Source organism: Garra rufa, chromosome 13 (assembly GCF_049309525.1).
Source record: "Garra rufa chromosome 13, GarRuf1.0, whole genome shotgun sequence".
Lineage (NCBI taxonomy): Eukaryota > Metazoa > Chordata > Actinopteri > Cypriniformes > Cyprinidae > Garra > Garra rufa.
Window position 1 is genome coordinate 29581949 of NC_133373.1, and position 18099 is coordinate 29600047.

General features: G+C 33.0%; 2 protein-coding genes across 3 annotated transcripts in view; one reads left to right on the forward strand and one right to left on the reverse strand.

The window, feature by feature from the left end:
* The window catches only part of nbas (NBAS subunit of NRZ tethering complex), a 246002-nt gene extending 239585 nt beyond the window's left edge, over window positions 1–6417 (reverse strand). The window contains exons 1-6 of the mRNA XM_073852757.1: window positions 6304–6417; window positions 5917–5968; window positions 4249–4285; window positions 2978–3055; window positions 2330–2377; window positions 1862–1905 (exon numbers count right to left, since the gene is read on the reverse strand). Of these exons, the coding sequence (XP_073708858.1) occupies window positions 1862–1905; window positions 2330–2377; window positions 2978–3055; window positions 4249–4285; window positions 5917–5968; window positions 6304–6396 (352 nt within the window). The 5' untranslated portion in view covers window positions 6397–6417. The remainder of the gene's footprint in view (window positions 1–1861; window positions 1906–2329; window positions 2378–2977; window positions 3056–4248; window positions 4286–5916; window positions 5969–6303) is intronic.
* Window positions 6418–6656: 239 nt separating this feature from the next.
* ddx1 (DEAD (Asp-Glu-Ala-Asp) box helicase 1) lies at window positions 6657–17826 on the forward strand. Of its 2 annotated transcripts, none has more exons than XM_073816429.1 (26): window positions 6657–6732; window positions 6845–6896; window positions 7950–8013; window positions 8084–8113; window positions 8203–8299; window positions 9958–10005; window positions 10135–10218; window positions 10306–10389; window positions 10471–10547; window positions 10747–10819; window positions 11274–11350; window positions 11445–11559; window positions 11659–11797; window positions 11889–11949; window positions 13430–13528; window positions 14066–14155; window positions 14237–14425; window positions 14520–14571; window positions 14718–14864; window positions 14960–15051; window positions 15734–15806; window positions 16440–16512; window positions 16615–16657; window positions 16745–16840; window positions 17203–17323; window positions 17415–17826. In XM_073816429.1, exons 1-26 carry the CDS (start codon window positions 6717–6719, stop codon window positions 17543–17545), a joined length of 2223 nt encoding a protein of 740 aa, XP_073672530.1. In that variant the 5' UTR covers window positions 6657–6716; the 3' UTR covers window positions 17546–17826. The 2 variants fall into 2 exon arrangements, with proteins under 2 accessions (XP_073672530.1, XP_073672531.1); XM_073816430.1 differs by having other exon boundaries at window positions 6670–6732; window positions 6845–7045.
* Window positions 17827–18099: the final 273 nt, after the last annotated feature.

Sequence of the window (18099 nt, forward strand, 5' to 3'; positions counted from 1 at the left end):
ATATATATATATATCAAAAATAGAAATACCATTCACCCTAATGTCCTGCCTATCTGGAACTGACTAGCAAGTAGCAAATAGACATAAATGAAAGCATAAATCAGTTTTCATTTACTATAGATACATATCACTGCTTATTATTTTTCTCTCTCGTCTGATGCTTTTAACTCACACTTCATTCACTAAAAGAGATTCATTTACGCCGATGACTTTTTAATGAAGGACTGAGAATGTACATGCACTGACTCTTATGTGCGGAGATGAGGAAAGTATTCCCATCAGGGTTACAGCACAGAACACACATTTATCTGGTGGTACATATAAAACATCACATTCTGCTCCACAAGACGAGAGAGGAAAAAATGAAAGGAAGAAGTGTGAATATAGAGCACAAAAGACTATGGCAATTAATCAAACACATCCATTACTTATACTTCACACCACTGGAAATTCTGCCTTTTATAGCAGATAATGGCTGAATGCAAATCTCTATGAAATGAACTGAAATGAGCTAAGACAGTACGAATGAAAGTGAATTGAAACCAGGCTTGCATATCTGCGGGCCAAGTCTCTGAATGATATTGCTCATAAAATATTCAACGCAAATGTAAAGCTATAAGAAAAAATAGAGCAGGGAAGAGAATAACAAGTAAAACAACCTATTTAAGCAAAGACTGGAAACTCAAAGTGGCAGATTTCAATCGTTGAAACAGCAATCAAAAATAGGGAGAATATTATAGTTAATATATTATTATATATAATAATCCTAACACCCAGTTACCTGGTTTTCATCATTTAATTTATAGCAATTACATTAATATACATCATATACACTACCAATCAAAAGTTTTGGAACAGTAAGATTTGTAATGTTTTTAAAGAAGTCTCTTCTGCTCACCAAGCCTGCATTTATTTGATCCAAAGTACAGCAAAAAAAAAAATGAAATATTTGTACTATTTAAAATAACTGTTTTCTATTTAAATGCTTTTTAAAAATGTAATTTATTCTTGTGATCAAAGCTACATTTTCAGAATCATTACTCCAGTCATCAGTGTCACATCAGTGTCTTGCTGTTCAAGAAACATTTTATTCTTATTATATTATTATTAATATTCAAAACAGTTGAGTACATTTTTTTTTCAGGATTCTTTGATGTATAGAAATATCCAAAGATCAGCATTTATCTGAAATGTGCATTTCATACAACATTATACACTATACCATTAAAAAGTTTGTTTTGGCATAGAAGTTATAGAAATAATACTTTTCTTTAGCAAGGATGCTTTAAATGGATCAAAAGTGATGATAGAAACATTTATAATGTTCCAAAACATTTCTATTTTAGATAAATGCTGTTCTTCTGAACATTTATTCATCAAAGAAATCTGAAAAAAAAAAATCTACTCAGCTGTTTTTAAGATAATAATAATAATAATAATGTTTTTTGAGCAGCAAATCAGAATATTAGAAGGATCATGTGACTGGAGTAATGATGCTAAAAAAAATTACTTTTGCACATTTGCAGCAAATACTTGCTGATTTCAAAGCATTGGAACCTAAAACCATTATAAACCTTATTACAGGTTAATGAATATTAATTATATGACATACACTACCGGTCTCTTCTGCTCACCAAGGCTGCATTTATTTGATCCAAAGTACACCAAAAACAGTCAAATTTTGAAATATTTTTACTATTTAAAACGACTGTTTTATATTTGAATATATTTTAAAATGTGTCACATAATTAATATTCATTAACCAGTAATAAGGTTTATAATGGTTTTAGGTTCCAATGCCTTGAAATCAGCAAGTATTTGCTGCAAATGGCATAACTAAAAAGCTGAATGTTTACTGTACCTTGGCATTTTCCTATGATGGATCCAAAGTCATCTCTAGCTGACCTGAAAGAGAACAAGAAGCCCATTAGGAGTGTATTGATAATTACACATGAATGTTTTGAGTTTCCATCGGCCTCAGTAAGTAAATGTAAGAGAATGTGAAGAAACTATAGATTTTTTTAGATTAAGCAATTTGATGTTTAGAGGTTGTTTTCATAACGTCAGACTGCAAATTACTTGGACCCTGAAGTGTGACGCTTTCATTTCTGCGCAAGCGGATTAGCCGGTGCCTTGCGAAATAAATCACACCTACTGAAACGGAATTGTACATGAAAACACACATACAAATATTTAAAAATACATCATCTGCACCAAATCATCAATCTCAGAAGCAGCTTTGCTCAGCTGAACAGCACCTGAGACAAGAGGGTGAAAAATTAACCAATTATAGAAAGGGCAAACATTTCCAATCGATGTGCAGAATTACCTAATTTCCACGCATTGGTCCTGAACCACAGCCAGGAGCTTCCCATTACTGGATGGAAAAAATAAATAAATAAATACACAAAATGGGGAAAAAGAAGACAGAATGACTGTGTAAGCAAACGCAGGGCCAAAAATAAACATTTCTAACACAGAGAATGTTGTCTTCCATCTGGAAATCAATAGCTAATTAAAGCTCGCTGTCTCTGCTTGTATTGCACTGTTTTGCATAACTAGATAACTGGCAGGAACGAGTTGAACAGTGAAGGAAAAAATGAGTTTGACTGAGATTGCATGGCTTGCATCCACAAACAGACGTTTAATTAAATTTGGATATCTTACAAGAACCAAAACACACAAACGAATGATTTCTTGAAAATCCAAGAAAACAATGCTGTTGCGGCTATAATGAACCTAAAACAACTCTAGACACAGAAGAGTTTAAATTAGGGGCAAAACAATTATTTTTGGTGAGACAGTTTACACTTTAGCAAAGTCAATGAGGTGTGGATGATCAATATTCAGCAAATGCTGAAGTGCAAAAGAGCTTTTCACACTACAGATGAACCTGCCAAAACCTGCCTGGAATAGACTGACTCAAACTCTCTGAAAAGCTTTTATACAGTGGTATAAAAGAAACCGGTGGTATTACCTTGCCAGCACCAATTGCCAGTTCAACTGTTTGGTTGCAAGGCGAACCAGACCAGGTGGCAGAGTTGAACTGGAGGGGCTAAAATACAGAAAAAAGCACAGAGACTTAAACACAAACACTAACAGCTACTGAGAATAACTTGGTACATGTTTCTTTTCTATAGTAATGATATACACTGCCATTTAAAAAAAAATTAAAACTGAAGACTAGAGTAATGACTGCTGAAAATTCAGCTTTGCCATCACAGCAATATTACATTTGAAAGTACATTAAAATAGACTAAAAAATTTTATTAACCCCAAACTTTTGATGAAAAAGTATTGTATGTTCTATTATACACTATATTGCCAAAAGTATTGGGACACCTACTTCTGATAAACAGGTTTGACTACTTTAGTAATTTCCATGAGTACAAATCTTAATTGTCAAGCATATAATGATATTCTAGGGAATTGTGTGCTTCTGATTTCATAGCAACACTTTGGACAGGAGCCTTTTCTATTCTAAAATGGCAATGCCTCTGTGTATAAGGCAAGGATCAAAAAGAAATGATTGATTCGGTCAGTGGGGAGGAACTTGACTGTTCTGCCTAAAGTCAAGTCCTAATCCCAGCTGAACACCTCTGGAGTGACTTTAAACACAGACTTTGATCACTAAACACCAATGACTTGTACATACACTATATGGACAAAAGTATTGGGACACCACCTTCTTTAGAACAGAAATCACTTAAAGACACTTTCAAATCTGTGGCAACAAAGATGGAAACATAATTCATGTACTTAAAAATTGTTTTTCCATCTGTGTCTAAAATGACTATACCTATATTCACAAGTCATTGGTGTTTGGTGGTGATGAGTTTTTGGCTCATGGTCGGCATTTAAAGCCAGAGGTGCTCAGCTGTGATTAGGGCATTTCTTTCTGCAGACCAGTCAAGTTCTTCCACAGTGACTGAATCAGTCATTTCTTTTCGAACCTGGCCTTATACATGAAAGCATTGCCATCTTAGAATAGAAAAGGGTCCTGTCCAAACTGTTGCTATAAAATTAGAAGCACACAATTCCCTAGATTAACTTTTTACGCTTAAACACTAAGATTTGTACTCATGGAAATTACTAAAGTAGTCAAACCTGTTCATAAGAAGGGGGTGTGCCAATACTTTTGGTAATATAGTGTATCTTTATATCTAATTATTTAAAGATAGGAGAATCACCATTTATTACCAATTCTAAATTCACAACTACTGTATTCACCATAAATAGAAATCTTACCTGTACCAAAGGTAGTGCAGAATAAACCTGAAGGGTCCTGTAAGACAATATGTTGACTGTTATTTAATAATCTGACTACTAGGCAGCAATTCAGTTGTTGGTAATGCAAACCATATATAATCTTTTTTTTTTTTTAACTAATAAAAATTGTTTTGGCAATCAAAATAAAACTGCAAGTACGATTATATTTATTAATATAATAATTATTAAAAATAGAATAATTATTAATTATTGCCAACTAACCAAAATAAATACATACTAAAGTACTAAAAATGTTTCAAAGTAAGTACTGAAGTTCTAAAAATGCTAAAGCTATATATGTGACCCTGGACCACAAAACCAGTCTTAAGTCGCTGGGGTATATTTGTAGCAATAGCCAAAAATAAATTGTATGGGTCAAATTATTAATTTTTCTTTTATGCCAAAAATCATTAGGAAATTAATGAATTTTGTAAAATTCCTACTATAAATATATCAAAATGTAATTTTTGATTAGTAATATGCTTTGTTAAGAACTTAATTTGGACAACTTTAAAGGTGAATTTCTCAGTATTTTGATTTTTTTGCACCCTCAGATTCCAGATTTTCAAATAGATGTATCTCGGCCAAATATTGTCCTATCCTAGCTTTCATGTGATGTATATATCTCAGTTTTGTAAAATTTAACCTTATGACTGGTTTTGTGGTCCAGGGTCACATATATTGTTTTCAGTTGGCCATATTGGTGGCACTGAACATAAACAATGCCACTGAAGCTAACAAAACTTGAATATTTTGTTAATTATTGCTGCTGAAAATGGTCAATTATTGTCACATTTTGGGCTGTACTAATCGGTCAGACCAGGAAAACATTTGGAGTACTACAGACTGCCAAAAGTAATAGCAAAACAAAGAGAAGAGTGCAATAAACTGTCTGAGGAACAACAGGCGTTTGTGGTTGGCCAAACTAAACCAGGATTTCCAGGGCAAGAATCTAGAAAACATTCATGTTTGTTCTTATCATTTCTAGTCAGGTAGGTGAAATATTAGGCTAATATCTTAATTATTACTGCTCGTATCTTTACCACCTATTAACTTTAGTTTTATCAAAATATTGCAGCCTTTTCTTGCTAACTAAGTCCTTCTCTATATGAATTAGCTTTAGAAACTTACCCCTAAAAATGCTATTTCAAAATATTAATACAAGTATAATTATGTATAAATAATACAAAATTAACACTGAATATAATTTGTAAATCAACTGCAAAACAAGGCATTTTTTAAATTGAAAGTTGTTGTTGTGTTACGAAATGAAGTGCGCAAGTAGCTCAAGTATTTCTCATTTGTAAAAACAAACTCATCCACAGAATTCCCACTTGAAACACAAGTAATCTGATTTAACAAGCAGATTTATAAGCAATTTGATTTGGACTAAAACCACTCAATAAAATGTGATTAGGATCAGGTCTTGTATTATTCAGATAGAGTTGAGCAAACATGTCTGCCAAATAAACATTAATATTGAAACACTGTTCCCTCCTCTAAAGCTGCTTTGGCAAGAAACGTGAGCTGCCTGCCTAGAAATTACAGTCACGTTTTACCTAACTTCTGAGACATATTCAGTTTGCATGACTATGGCATCTTGCACACTTTAACATGTGCTGCATATCTCATTTCTGCACTTCATACCTGTTACTGCCTTTGCAACAATTGAGGAGTTGTGCTCCTTGAGTCCACGCAGCTGAAAATAAAACACAAACAAAAGCGAAGTCTATAAATAATCTCATAAACGGTTTAAAGTGAACAGCTCTGAAGTTTGAACTTCAACCAGCTCCTCAAAACTACAAATGGTGATTATAATTGACAACATACAGAAAAACATGACTATAAGACGAGGTGTAAATCATCATAATGACATTTATTACATAATCAAATGTACAAGAAAATAAACACTGGATGGTGATGAACTTGGATACGTGGCTCAAAATAACTTGCGCAGAACTGATCTGCTTGCAATATTGTAATATGCGTTTAAATAATCATTTAGTCAAACAAAATGCGTGTATTTTCACAAACCTGCGTGTCTGTTTCGGACGGCCATTCTGTGTTAATAAGTAAATCATATAAAATATTCTCCTCTTCGTCTTCTAGAATAATATCACCTGCCATGTTTTCAATGAACTGGACTGCGCCAACGTCACACTACGGCGGTCTGCGAGGCACATGTAAAGACACCGGTGATATTTTCCGACTAATTATCTATAGGTTGTTTTCCAAAAGTTTTCTTTAACTAAAACGTTGTTTTAATATTTTTTTCGCTCTAAAATATGGTAAAATAAACCTTTTTGTATTTCGTTTGTTAATAAAAACTAGACCAGCGGAACTGAAGTGCGAAAGCACATTCCGCACGGATCATTTTTTCCACGTAGCACTCTGTCAAAACTAGCACACGTTACATCCGGTGGAGAGACTCGCAGGAGTTTGACACCATGGCAGCATTCGGAGGTAGGATTTACCTGTCAACACTTTATTAAAGCTTTCAGAATATGTATTTAGTTATATACTAAGTGTGGTTAAACTATTTGCTTTGTTGATATCTTTTCGTTTTGTCTTATAGAAATGGGAGTGATGCCTGAAATTGCACAGGCGGTCGAGGAAATGGACTGGCTGTGAGTTATGCTGCCTTCATGTGATATGGAAAAGATGATGCTTTCCACTTGTGAAGTGGAAATTACCAGTGTGTCGTATTCAGGTGCTTTTGTTGTCGTAGTGAAGAGAAACATGGCGAACTCGGAATTTGTCCTCACATGCTACTTAGGTAAAAGTTTTAAAACGGTTATAAACTCCCTAATGCATCTGCTACAGAATGCATCAAAATGCAAACGGTAAATTATAGGCTGTATCTTATTGATCATGAATAGTAGAGTTGTTTTAAAGACAATACTAACTAATGGTTCTTTTAGCTAGCCTATATACGTTTTTATATAAGCCTGTATATAGTATATATATAGCCTATATACGTTTTTTTTTTTTTTTTTTTTTTTTTTTTACATCATGCAATGTTTACCATTCATTATAGTTTCGTTGCTGTCCGCCATGTGGAAAGGTCAAAGTTTATCCCATCTCGGCAACTCGGGTATCATAAAAATTTTCGAGCTTTCCAGTGGAAATTACAACGTGAGTGGGTGTTCATGTGCAATTTTGATGTCGGATTTTGGTATTTACCATAATTACGATAGCACATGAAGGCAGCATTAGACAGGCTCTCCTAATTCTTATACACCGAATATATGTAACCATGGACCACAAAACCAGTCATAAGGGCCAATTCTTTGAAATTGATATTTATTAAATAATAATAAATACGCTTTCCATTAATGTATGGTTTGTTAGGATAGGACAATATTTGACCGAGATATAACTATTTGAAAATCTGAGGGTTTAAAAACAATCAAAATTTGAGGAAATCGCCTTTAAAGTTGTCCAAATGAAGTTCTTAGCAATGCATATCACTAATCAAGAATTATGTTTTGATATATTTATGATAGGAAAATGTACAAAATGTCTTCATGGAACATGATTTTAATGATTTTTAGCATAAAAGAAAAATCGATCATTTTGACCCATACAATGTATTTTTGGCTATTGCTACAAATATACCCGTGCTACTTACTAAGTAAGTGCATTATTAGAGTAGTTGATTGTTTGATTCTCTCTTTCAGGTTGCCAACAGACATTCAGGCCGAATCCATCCCACTGATTTTAGGCGGAGGAGACGTGCTCATGGTAAGATTCAGTGCAGTGTTTATGTGTATGGTCACCAGTTCTGTGCTCACCTGTGTATTTATGTTCACAGGCTGCTGAGACTGGAAGCGGAAAAACTGGGGTAAGTGTGAAGCCACTGATAATAGTAAATGTTGTGTTTTTCTGTGAGTGTGTACTGTGTTGAGTAGTGAAATCAATATGGTCTTATAGGCATTCAGTATTCCAGTCATCCAAATAGTCTATGAGACCCTTAAAGACCAGCAGGAGGGGAAGAAGGGACGCAGTACGGTGAAGACAGGAGGAGCAGGTATTAAACCTTCTATATATCTATATATCAGCATTTATAGCTACTCTTGGTTTCCACTGATGTTCCATCGATAAGAATTACTATAGGGTGACTATAGGTTTTTCTCGGGACAGATCTTGTTTTTGGTGGCTTGTTTTGAACTGATGGTTTTTGAACAGTAATAGCATAGTACAATATTGTTATTGTTAACTATAGCTAAAGCTTAAAGTCATTAATTAAAATAAAGCCTAAATAAGATATAAACATTAGATACAAAATTAACTTAAAGGATTAGTTCTATTACAGAATAAAAATGGCCTGATAATTTACTCACCCCATGTCATCCAAGATCATGTATTTCTGTTTTCAGTTGCAAAACAATTACATTCTTTGAGGAAAACATTCCAGGATTTTTCTCCATATAGTGGACTTCTATGGTTCCCAATGGTTTGAACTTCCAAATTGCAGGCTCTACACGATCCCAGCCAAGGAACGAAGGTCTTGTCTAGTGAAATGATCGGTCATTTTTATTGAAAAACAAAAAAATGTTATACTTTTTACCACAAATGTTCGTCTTGCATCAACTCAACCTCACGCATTACGTATTCATGTTAGAAAGGTCACGTGTGATGTAGGTGGAAGTACCAACCCAGTTTCTACAAAGCAAACATGCAAAGAAAGTCAAATGGCCTTTACAAAAAGGTAAAACAATGATGTCGGAGAAAAAGAGATGGAGTTTTTCGCCATACCCTACCTTTTTAAACAAAAGTACATGGACAAAGAGCTAACCACTTATTCCTTGGCTGGGATCATGTAGAGCCCCTTGAATCTGCATTGAAACTGCAGTTTAAACCGTTGGGAACCACAGAAGTCCACTACATAGAGAAAAATACTGGAATGTTTTCCTCAAAAAACTTCTTTGCGACTAAAAAAAGAAATACATGAACATCTTGGATGACATGGGGGTGAGTAAACTATCAGGATTTTTATTCTGGAAGTGAATTAATCCTTTAATTTAAAGTACAAATGTTGGCAACTAATTGAAATAAATTAAGTTAAAGTACTGTAAGTACTGAAATTAAATTAGAGTTAAAAGCTAAAAAATAAAATATAATTCAAAATATTAATGAATACTATGATAGTATATAAATGATACTTTAAAAGACAGAAAAATAAATGCATTCATCAGGAAACAATTACATTTACTTTAATTTCTTGTCTAAAGTACAGTTGTGGTCAAAAGTTTACATCCACTTTTCAGAATCTGCAAAATGTTAATTATTTTTACCAAAATAAGAGGGATCATACTTTTTTTAGAAGTCATTATTTATTTAGTACTGACCTGAATAAAATATTTCACATAAAAGATGTTTACATATAGTCCACAAATGAAAATTATAGTTGAATTCATAAAAATGACCCTGTTCAAAAGTTTACATGCTTTTGATTCTTAATACTGTGTTGTTACCTGAATGATCCACAGCTGTGTTTTTCTTCAGTTTTCCAGCATTTTTTCGATTTGAACCCTTTCCAACAATAACTGTATTGAGATCACACTGAGGACAACTGAGGGACTCATATGCAACTATTCATATTCCTGACATCAGCTCTCAAAGATTCAAGATCATTATTGGATTTTATTTATTTATTGTTCTTTTTGCATTTCTTGTCTATTCCAGTTTTCAATAAATGGCAGATGAACCCCTATGACAGAAGTACTGCATTTGGTAAGTGTTTAACACTTATGTGGAAGATCTAACCTGGTTTGATTCTGAACTCTTCATTGTAATTCTAAAAGCTTATTTTTATTATTATAGTTATATACATTATATTACATTTTGTTTTTTCTCCTTCAGCTATTGGTCCAGATGGCCTGTGTTGTCAGAGCAGAGAGTTCAAAGAGTGGCACGGCTGTCGTTCCACCAAAGCAGTCACAAAAGGTTAGAGAACATCTTTCCTGTCTTTTGTTTCTTTCCAAAAACCAAAGAATTCCTGGAATGATTTATTCTGCTTTTTTTTTTTTCTAGGGAAGTATTATTATGAAGTAAGCTGTCACGATCAAGGGCTGTGCAGGGTGGGCTGGTCCACTGCCCAAGCATCACTGGACTTGGGTATGTTTTAGTATGACCTCATTACACTGATCTAGTTATGTCATTACTTCAGTAATAATGTTAGGTATTCTGCTCTCTTAGGAACGGACAAATGTGGATTTGGCTTCGGAGGGACTGGAAAGAAATCTCACAATAAGCAGTTTGATAGTTATGGAGAGGTAAGGTAGAGATATTTGTTTTAGTACAAATATTTCAGAATTGTACTGTTTTTGGTGAGGCTTGGTGAGCAGAAGTGTCGTCTTTAAAAACACATTAAAAATCTTACTGTTCAAAAACTTTTGACTAGTAGTGTATGATGAAGGCATTTGGTTTGAAACTCAAGTTTTGGTAGATTTACATAGTTTATGTCTTTTCCAGGAGTTCACTATGCATGATACTATCGGATGCTACATAGATCTGGATAAAAGCCAATTGTCATTCTCCAAAAATGGTAAGGCTTGTTGTTTAATTGATGCTTTTTAAATGTTTTTAAGACAATAATTACATTTTAATGGGCATGTCTTCACATTCTATGCTGAATTGTGATCCAGATTATGTAAAATAATTCATATAATAATGCTATATTCTACCTTACTGGGACAGTAAGATTTGTTTTTATGCTTTTATTCAGCAAGGGTGAAATAAATAGATTAAAAATATGACCGTAATAAGATATTTCTATTTTAAATATTTCTTCTTTTATATTGCTTCATTAAAGAATCCTGAAAAAAAAATGTATCACTGTTTCCACAAAAATATTAAAATATGAGAAATCTTACTGACCCCAAATTTTTTAATAGCAGTTTACCTCTATAAATGTTTTGGACCAAAATATTCTTTTTAATATCAGTATACTGTGCAGCCCTAATGCAAATAGAAACCTGAATCTTGTTTGTCTTTCACAGGTAATGATCTGGGTCTGGCTTTTGAGATCCCTCCACAGCTGAAAAACCAGCCCTTCTTTGCTTCCTGTGTGCTTAAGGTATCTGACATATACACAGCTTGTTGTTGCTGCGTAACATTTTTCTTACACAACAGCTTTTCTCAAAATGCGTATTTGTGTCAATCAAACACAGAATGCTGAACTGAAATTCAACTTTGGTGATGAACCTTTAAAAAACCAACCTAAAGATGGATACTTGGCCCTGAACCAGGCTGTAGATGGTCATGTGGTCAAATCCAGCCAGACAGGTGAGCTTCAAATTCATGAAACATTCTTTTTTTTTACTGCCTGCAGGGCTTGTATTAATGTTTCCTTGCATTCTGTCTGTCGTGTGTATTTGTCCTCAGGCAGTGCTAAAGTGAGTCAGGTCAAATCCAGTTCTAACGCCCCCAGAGCTCTCATCATCGAGCCGTCTAAAGAGCTGGCTGAACAAACCCTCAATAACGTCAATCAGTTCAAGAAATACGTTGATAACCCCAAACTGAGGTGAGCTGAATATAACAGATGAGATGCAGTGAATTTCATTAGTGTCTGCTGAGGGGTTTGGAGGTAACTGAACGCCATAATGTTGTTGCAGGGATCTTCTGATCATCGGAGGAGTGGCTGCTAAAGAACAGCTGTCTGTTTTAGAAAGCGGAGTAAGTGTACAAATCTTGTCTTAAAGTCATCTTTAATGCTAAAGCTAAAGTAACCTATATACTCAAGTCTGGGGTTAAAGATTTATTTTACTTTTATTACTTTTATTCATCAAGGTTGTATAAAATTAATCGAAAGTGCAGTAAAGACATTTGTAATTTTTCAAAAGATTTATATTTCAAATCAATACTGTTCTTTTGCACTTTCTATTCACAACTATTCTATTGAATCCTGAACAAAAATAACACAAATAAAATACAAAATATAAAAAAAAAAAAAAACATTCTCTATGAAAATATTGAGCAATACAGCAATTGTTTTCAGAAAGAAATGTTCTTGAGGACCAAATCAGATCAAATGATTTCGGAAGGATTGTGTGACTGAAGACTAGAGTAATAGCTGCCTTCAGAATAATGAATTATATTAAAACCTATTAACATTGAAAACAGGTGTTTTTAAATTGTAATAATATTTCATAATATTACTGTTTTTATTGTATTATGATTAAATAAATGAAGTCTAGGTGAGCATGATTGGCTTCTTTCAAAAATATTTAAAAAAGTCTTACTGACCCCACAGTTTTGAATGGTAGCGTATAAAATTAAATATGAAATTATATACACTGCTATTCAAAAGTTAGTAAGGTTTTTAATGTTTTTTTTAAAGATGTCTCTTAAGTTCCATTTATTTAAATAATGAAATAATGCAATTTAGATATACTTTAAACTATCATTTATTTCTGAGATGCAAATTTTCATCAGCCATTACTCCAGTCTTCAATGTCACATGATCCTTCAGAAAGCATTCTAATTTGCTGATTTATTATCAGTGTTTTTTTTTGTTTGTTTTTGTTTTTTGGAACCTGTGATACTTTTTTGATGAATAGAAAGTTACAGTTTTCTAAATTTTCTAACAATATCTGTCTTTACTATCACTTTTTTTATCAATTTAACACATCCTTGCTAAATAAAAGTATTAATTTCTTTCAAAGGTTCCGAAAAAAAAAATAATAATAAGCAGCACAGCTTTTTTCAACATTGATAATAAATCAGCATATTAGAATGATTTCTGAAGGAGCATGTGACACTAAAGACTGGAGTAATGATACTGAAAATTCAGCTTTACATCACAGAAATAAATTATATTTTAAAGTATAATATAATAGAAAAATGCTATTTTAAATTGCAATAATATTTTACAATATAGTTGATTTTTGGGGTTTTTTAAGCAAATAAATGCAGCCTTTAGCAGAAAAGACTTCTTACTGATCCCATGATCCCAAAAGTTCAAAATGAACTTTTGAATCAATTTTATACAATATGTAATCCTGGTCCCCATTCTCTCACTCTCTCTTCAAAGTGGCCTTGGTCTAAAAAAGATTTAAGACCCCGTCCTAGACCATAATAGAGAATTTAGAACATTAGACAAAGTATAAATTATGCATCATTTTGTATTTACACTTTCTTATCATTGTCTTTTTAGGTTGACATTGTGGTTGGGACCCCAGGCAGACTGGATGATCTCATATCCACAGGAAAGTTGGATCTATCCCAAGTCCGTTTCCTGGTCCTGGATGAGTGTGTATGTTGAACACTTCAATTTGTGCAACTCTGCATTAAAGGAACATTTTAGCTTAACTACATTCTTTTGACAGCATTTATAACATGCTGTTAATTTCAACCTTTACCTCAGTTTGAAAAAGCCAAAAACATTTTTATCATCATTAAGATTGTAGGTTAAATGTGACCTTGGAGCACAAAACCAGTAATCATTTTTTGAAATTGAGAGTTATACATCATCTGAAAGCTAAATAAATAAGCGTTCCATTGATGTAAATTGTATTGTTTGTTGACAATATTTAACAATATTTACCTTTAAAGTTGTCTAAATTAAGTTTTTAGCCATGCATATTACCAATCAAAAATTAAGTTTTGATATATTTATGGTAGGAAATTTACTAAATATCTTCAAGGAACATGATCTTTACTTAATATCCTAATGATTTTTGGCATAAAAGAAAAATTCGTCTTTTTGTCCCATACTTGAGACTGGTTTTGTGGTCCATGGTCACAAATAATTTTTATTTTGACTAATTTCTGGCTAAATAAATGTGTTTAGGATGGACTTCTCTCAGCTGGCTACACTGATTTCATCATGAGGGTCTACAACCAGATCCCACAAGTCACTTCAGACGGCAAGAGACTACAGGTGATCAAACCTCTAGGTTTCCACTTTCCATTGAGTGGTCAGCTGCGGTTCTTAATGAACGAATTTTTGTTTGTGTTATAGGTGATAGTTTGCTCTGCTACACTGCACTCATTTGATGTGAAGAAGCTCTCAGAGAAGATCATGCATTTCCCAACATGGGTGGATCTAAAGGGAGAAGATTCTGTACCAGAAACGGTTCATCACGTGGTGGTGCCAGTCAACCCAAAAACTGACAGGCTTTGGGAGAGACTGGGAAAGAACCACATTAGGGTACATATTTAACACTAGCAAAGATCTTCATCTCTTAAGACATTTCCAACATTTTGCCGAATGAGCTGAAATCACTTTGGTTGTGTCTTTACAGACGGATGAAGTTCACACCAAGGATGACACACGACCTGGAGCCAACACTTCAGGTAAGAATTGCCATCCATTAAGAACATAACGGTGAAATATCTGAATATTTCCAACCACATATTATCAATTGTGAACATTTCAAAAGGACTTTGACTTGGACTGATATAAAGGTCTTGTAGTGAATCATGTTATATGGCTTTATCAGAGATGTGGTCAGAGGCTATTAAGATTCTGAAGGGAGAGTACGTGGTCAGAGCCATTAAGGAGCATAAGATGGATCAGGCCATCATCTTCTGCAGGACAAAGATCGACTGTGACAATATGGAGCAGCACTTAATCAAGCAGGGAGGAGGTGAGGCAGACGCACAGCTCTCGCTTTTAGCTTCATTATCTAATAGCCATTATATACCATCAAGTCTGAATGCAAATATTTGGCTTTTTCTCCAGGGCCAGACAAGAAAGGACACCAGTTTTCTTGTGTTTGTCTTCATGGTGACAGGAAACCAAATGAGCGCAAATATAACTTAGAGCGATTCAAGGTAAAGAAAAAAATGGAATTAGATTTAAAATTGTATAAATAATTTATTCATTTATGTTTAAATAAGAGGCTGTGTTTTAAGAGAAAAAAGGTAATATTGTGAAATATTATTGCAATTTAAAATAGTGATTTTCTGTTTTAATATACATTAAAATATAATTTATTCCTGTGATGCAAAGCTGAATTTTCAGCACCATTGCTCCAGTCTTAAGTGTCAAATGATCCTTCAGAAATCATTATAACATGTTTGTTTATTATCAGTGTTTTAAAACAGTTGTGCTGCTGCTTTTTTTTTTTTTTTAACCTGTGCTACTTTTTTAATGATTCTTTCATCAACAATATTTTTAAAAGAACACCATTTATTCAAAATAGAAATCTTTTGTAAAAACTACACTACCATTCAAAGTTTGGGGTCAGTTAGGATGTGTTAAATTGATAAAAAGTGATAGTAAATACTTATATTGTTAGAAAAGTTTTCTATTTTGAATAAATGCTGTTTTTTTACAACTTTGTATTCATCAAAGAATCCTGAAGAAGAAAAAAAGAATGGCAGGTTTCTGAAAAGTATTAAGCAGCACAAGTGTTTCCAACATTGATAATAAAAATGTATGTATTTAATATTTATTAATAACTCCTGATAATAGTCTCTGTATTGAAATATCCTTTCATTATCCTTACTTTAGAAGCAAGAGGTAAGGTTTCTGATTTGCACAGATGTGGCGGCTAGAGGAATTGATATTCATGGCGTTCCTCATGGTAAGAAAAAAAATATTTTTCCTTTTTTTTGTGTGTATTTACCTTCACTATGATGTGAAAAAAAATTATATTTATTTATTTATTTAGCATTATCATTTGTGTGGTTTTTGCCACAATAATAACTAAATCATTACAATAAAAAGTTGCATATTTAATAATAAAAATCATAATAACATTTAATAATTAAAAAAACTGTTCAATTTTATAATAATAATGTATTTCTAATTAAAATATATTGTTAATAATATATTTATTAAAACAAAAATACTACTAAATTGTATTTATCTTATTATTATTATAATTATTATAAACATTTCTATAATTATTATTTATAAAAATATAATAAATTTATATATTGTATTGAATTATAAAAAATAACTCATGAATATATTAATGTTGTTATTATTAGTATTATTAAAATATTTCTAAAATAATTATTTATAAAAATATTATATATATTAGTGTTCTTTAAAAAATAACTTGTGAATGGATTGATGTTTTGCAAAATGATTGCATTTTTTTTTAAATGCAACTTGTGCCATTTCTTAATAGACCTGTTGTTAAAAAAACTCTATCATTGTAAATATCAGTACAAAAAAACAGAAATCTGCAGTATTCTTGTCTGTTTTGCAGTGATAAATGTGACTCTACCAGATGAGAAGCAGAACTATGTTCATCGCATTGGAAGAGTTGGCAGAGCGGACAGGTGAGTGTGGAGACGCCCAGCGTTTATCCTGTATCATTAGAGGAAGATCTGCATCTGTCTGCATTTACATTTTAATCATTGATATTTGTGATGTCTTTACAGGATGGGTTTGGCTATATCTCTGGTTGCTATGGAGAAAGAGAAGGTAAATAGAAAGTAAAGCATAACTGGTGGTGTAGATGATGTAATGTGTCAGTGTGTTAATTGAATGTTTGTGTGGGGTTTCACACAGGTGTGGTACCACGTTTGTCCCAGCAGAGGAAAAAGCTGTTATAACACTAAACTCAAAGATAACGGAGGATGTACTATTTGGTACAATGAGAAAGAAGTAAGAACTCACTCGATACATTAAATGACATTACCAAGATTTGAACTTGTTTTACACATTATCCATCTTTTTATCCACATTTGTAAATGGTACAGGTTTAGCTTTTCAATCCTCGTCCAGCTATTTTTAGCTGTATAAAACAGCTTGTTTGCTTTTGATGTTGCAAATTGGTGTCTTACTATATTTTAATGTATTATCTTAATTATGAACACATTGGTTTGTAGTGCAAACAGTTTGTTTATTCAGTTGTTATTCTTTGCGTTATTTCCCTACCGCGGCTAATTAACCATAAGTCTCGCCCATACACTTACTTCCGTGTCAAAGAGAAAGGTGGATATATTTTAATTGTTTTTCTATTTTAGCTGTTGTCAGAAATCGAGGAACATCTGAAATGCACCATTACTCAGTGTGAACCTGACATCAAAGTTCCTGTGGATGAATTTGATGGCAAAGTGACTTATGGGCAGCGCAGGACTGGAGGGGGTGAGAGTGTCTTTCAGGTGCTCTATTTGTATGCTTCTATTTATTGTATCTGTGACTTACCTTCTTATCTATTTCCTCTCACACACCGCAGGTGGTCTCTATAAGGGCCATGTGGATATACTGGCCCCAACCGTACAGGAACTGGCTAACCTGGAGAGAGAGGCACAAACTTCCTTCCTTCATCTCAGCTATCTACCCAACCAGCTCTTTAAAGCCTTCTAGAGCACACTTGCACGCGCAACCCTGAAAAAAAAAATGCAAAGGAAGGCCAACAAGGCCAAGAACATGTCACTAACTTTACATAATAAATGTATTTAATTTCTAGTTTATGAGGTTTGACATGCAAAGGAAACTTGCATGTGCTGTTATAGATTTGCAGTGTTTTCGTTAATATTTGAAATTGAAGAAATGTAAAAAAAAAAAAAAAAAAAATGTTTGTTTTTCCAAAGCACTTAAGTTGTAGTCATGCAAATTAACCTGAAATAAATTCAGACTGCATAATATTTCTGCTTTCTTCAGTTACTGTGTTTACACACTGTAAGCAGAACTCATCTGTTTTTTTTTTAGTTTTTACGAAAACAGGTAAGGCTCAATTTAATCTACTATCCTACATTAAAGGGATCGTTCACCCAAAAATAAAAAATCTGTCATTAATTACGATTAGACATATTTAAAAACATTTTAATAGGTTTAACATCGGTTTATTAGCTCGGAATATACCCTAATTTGACTAGAAACAATGCAGACCGGAAATGCAAAGCATTCTTTCAGTTAAG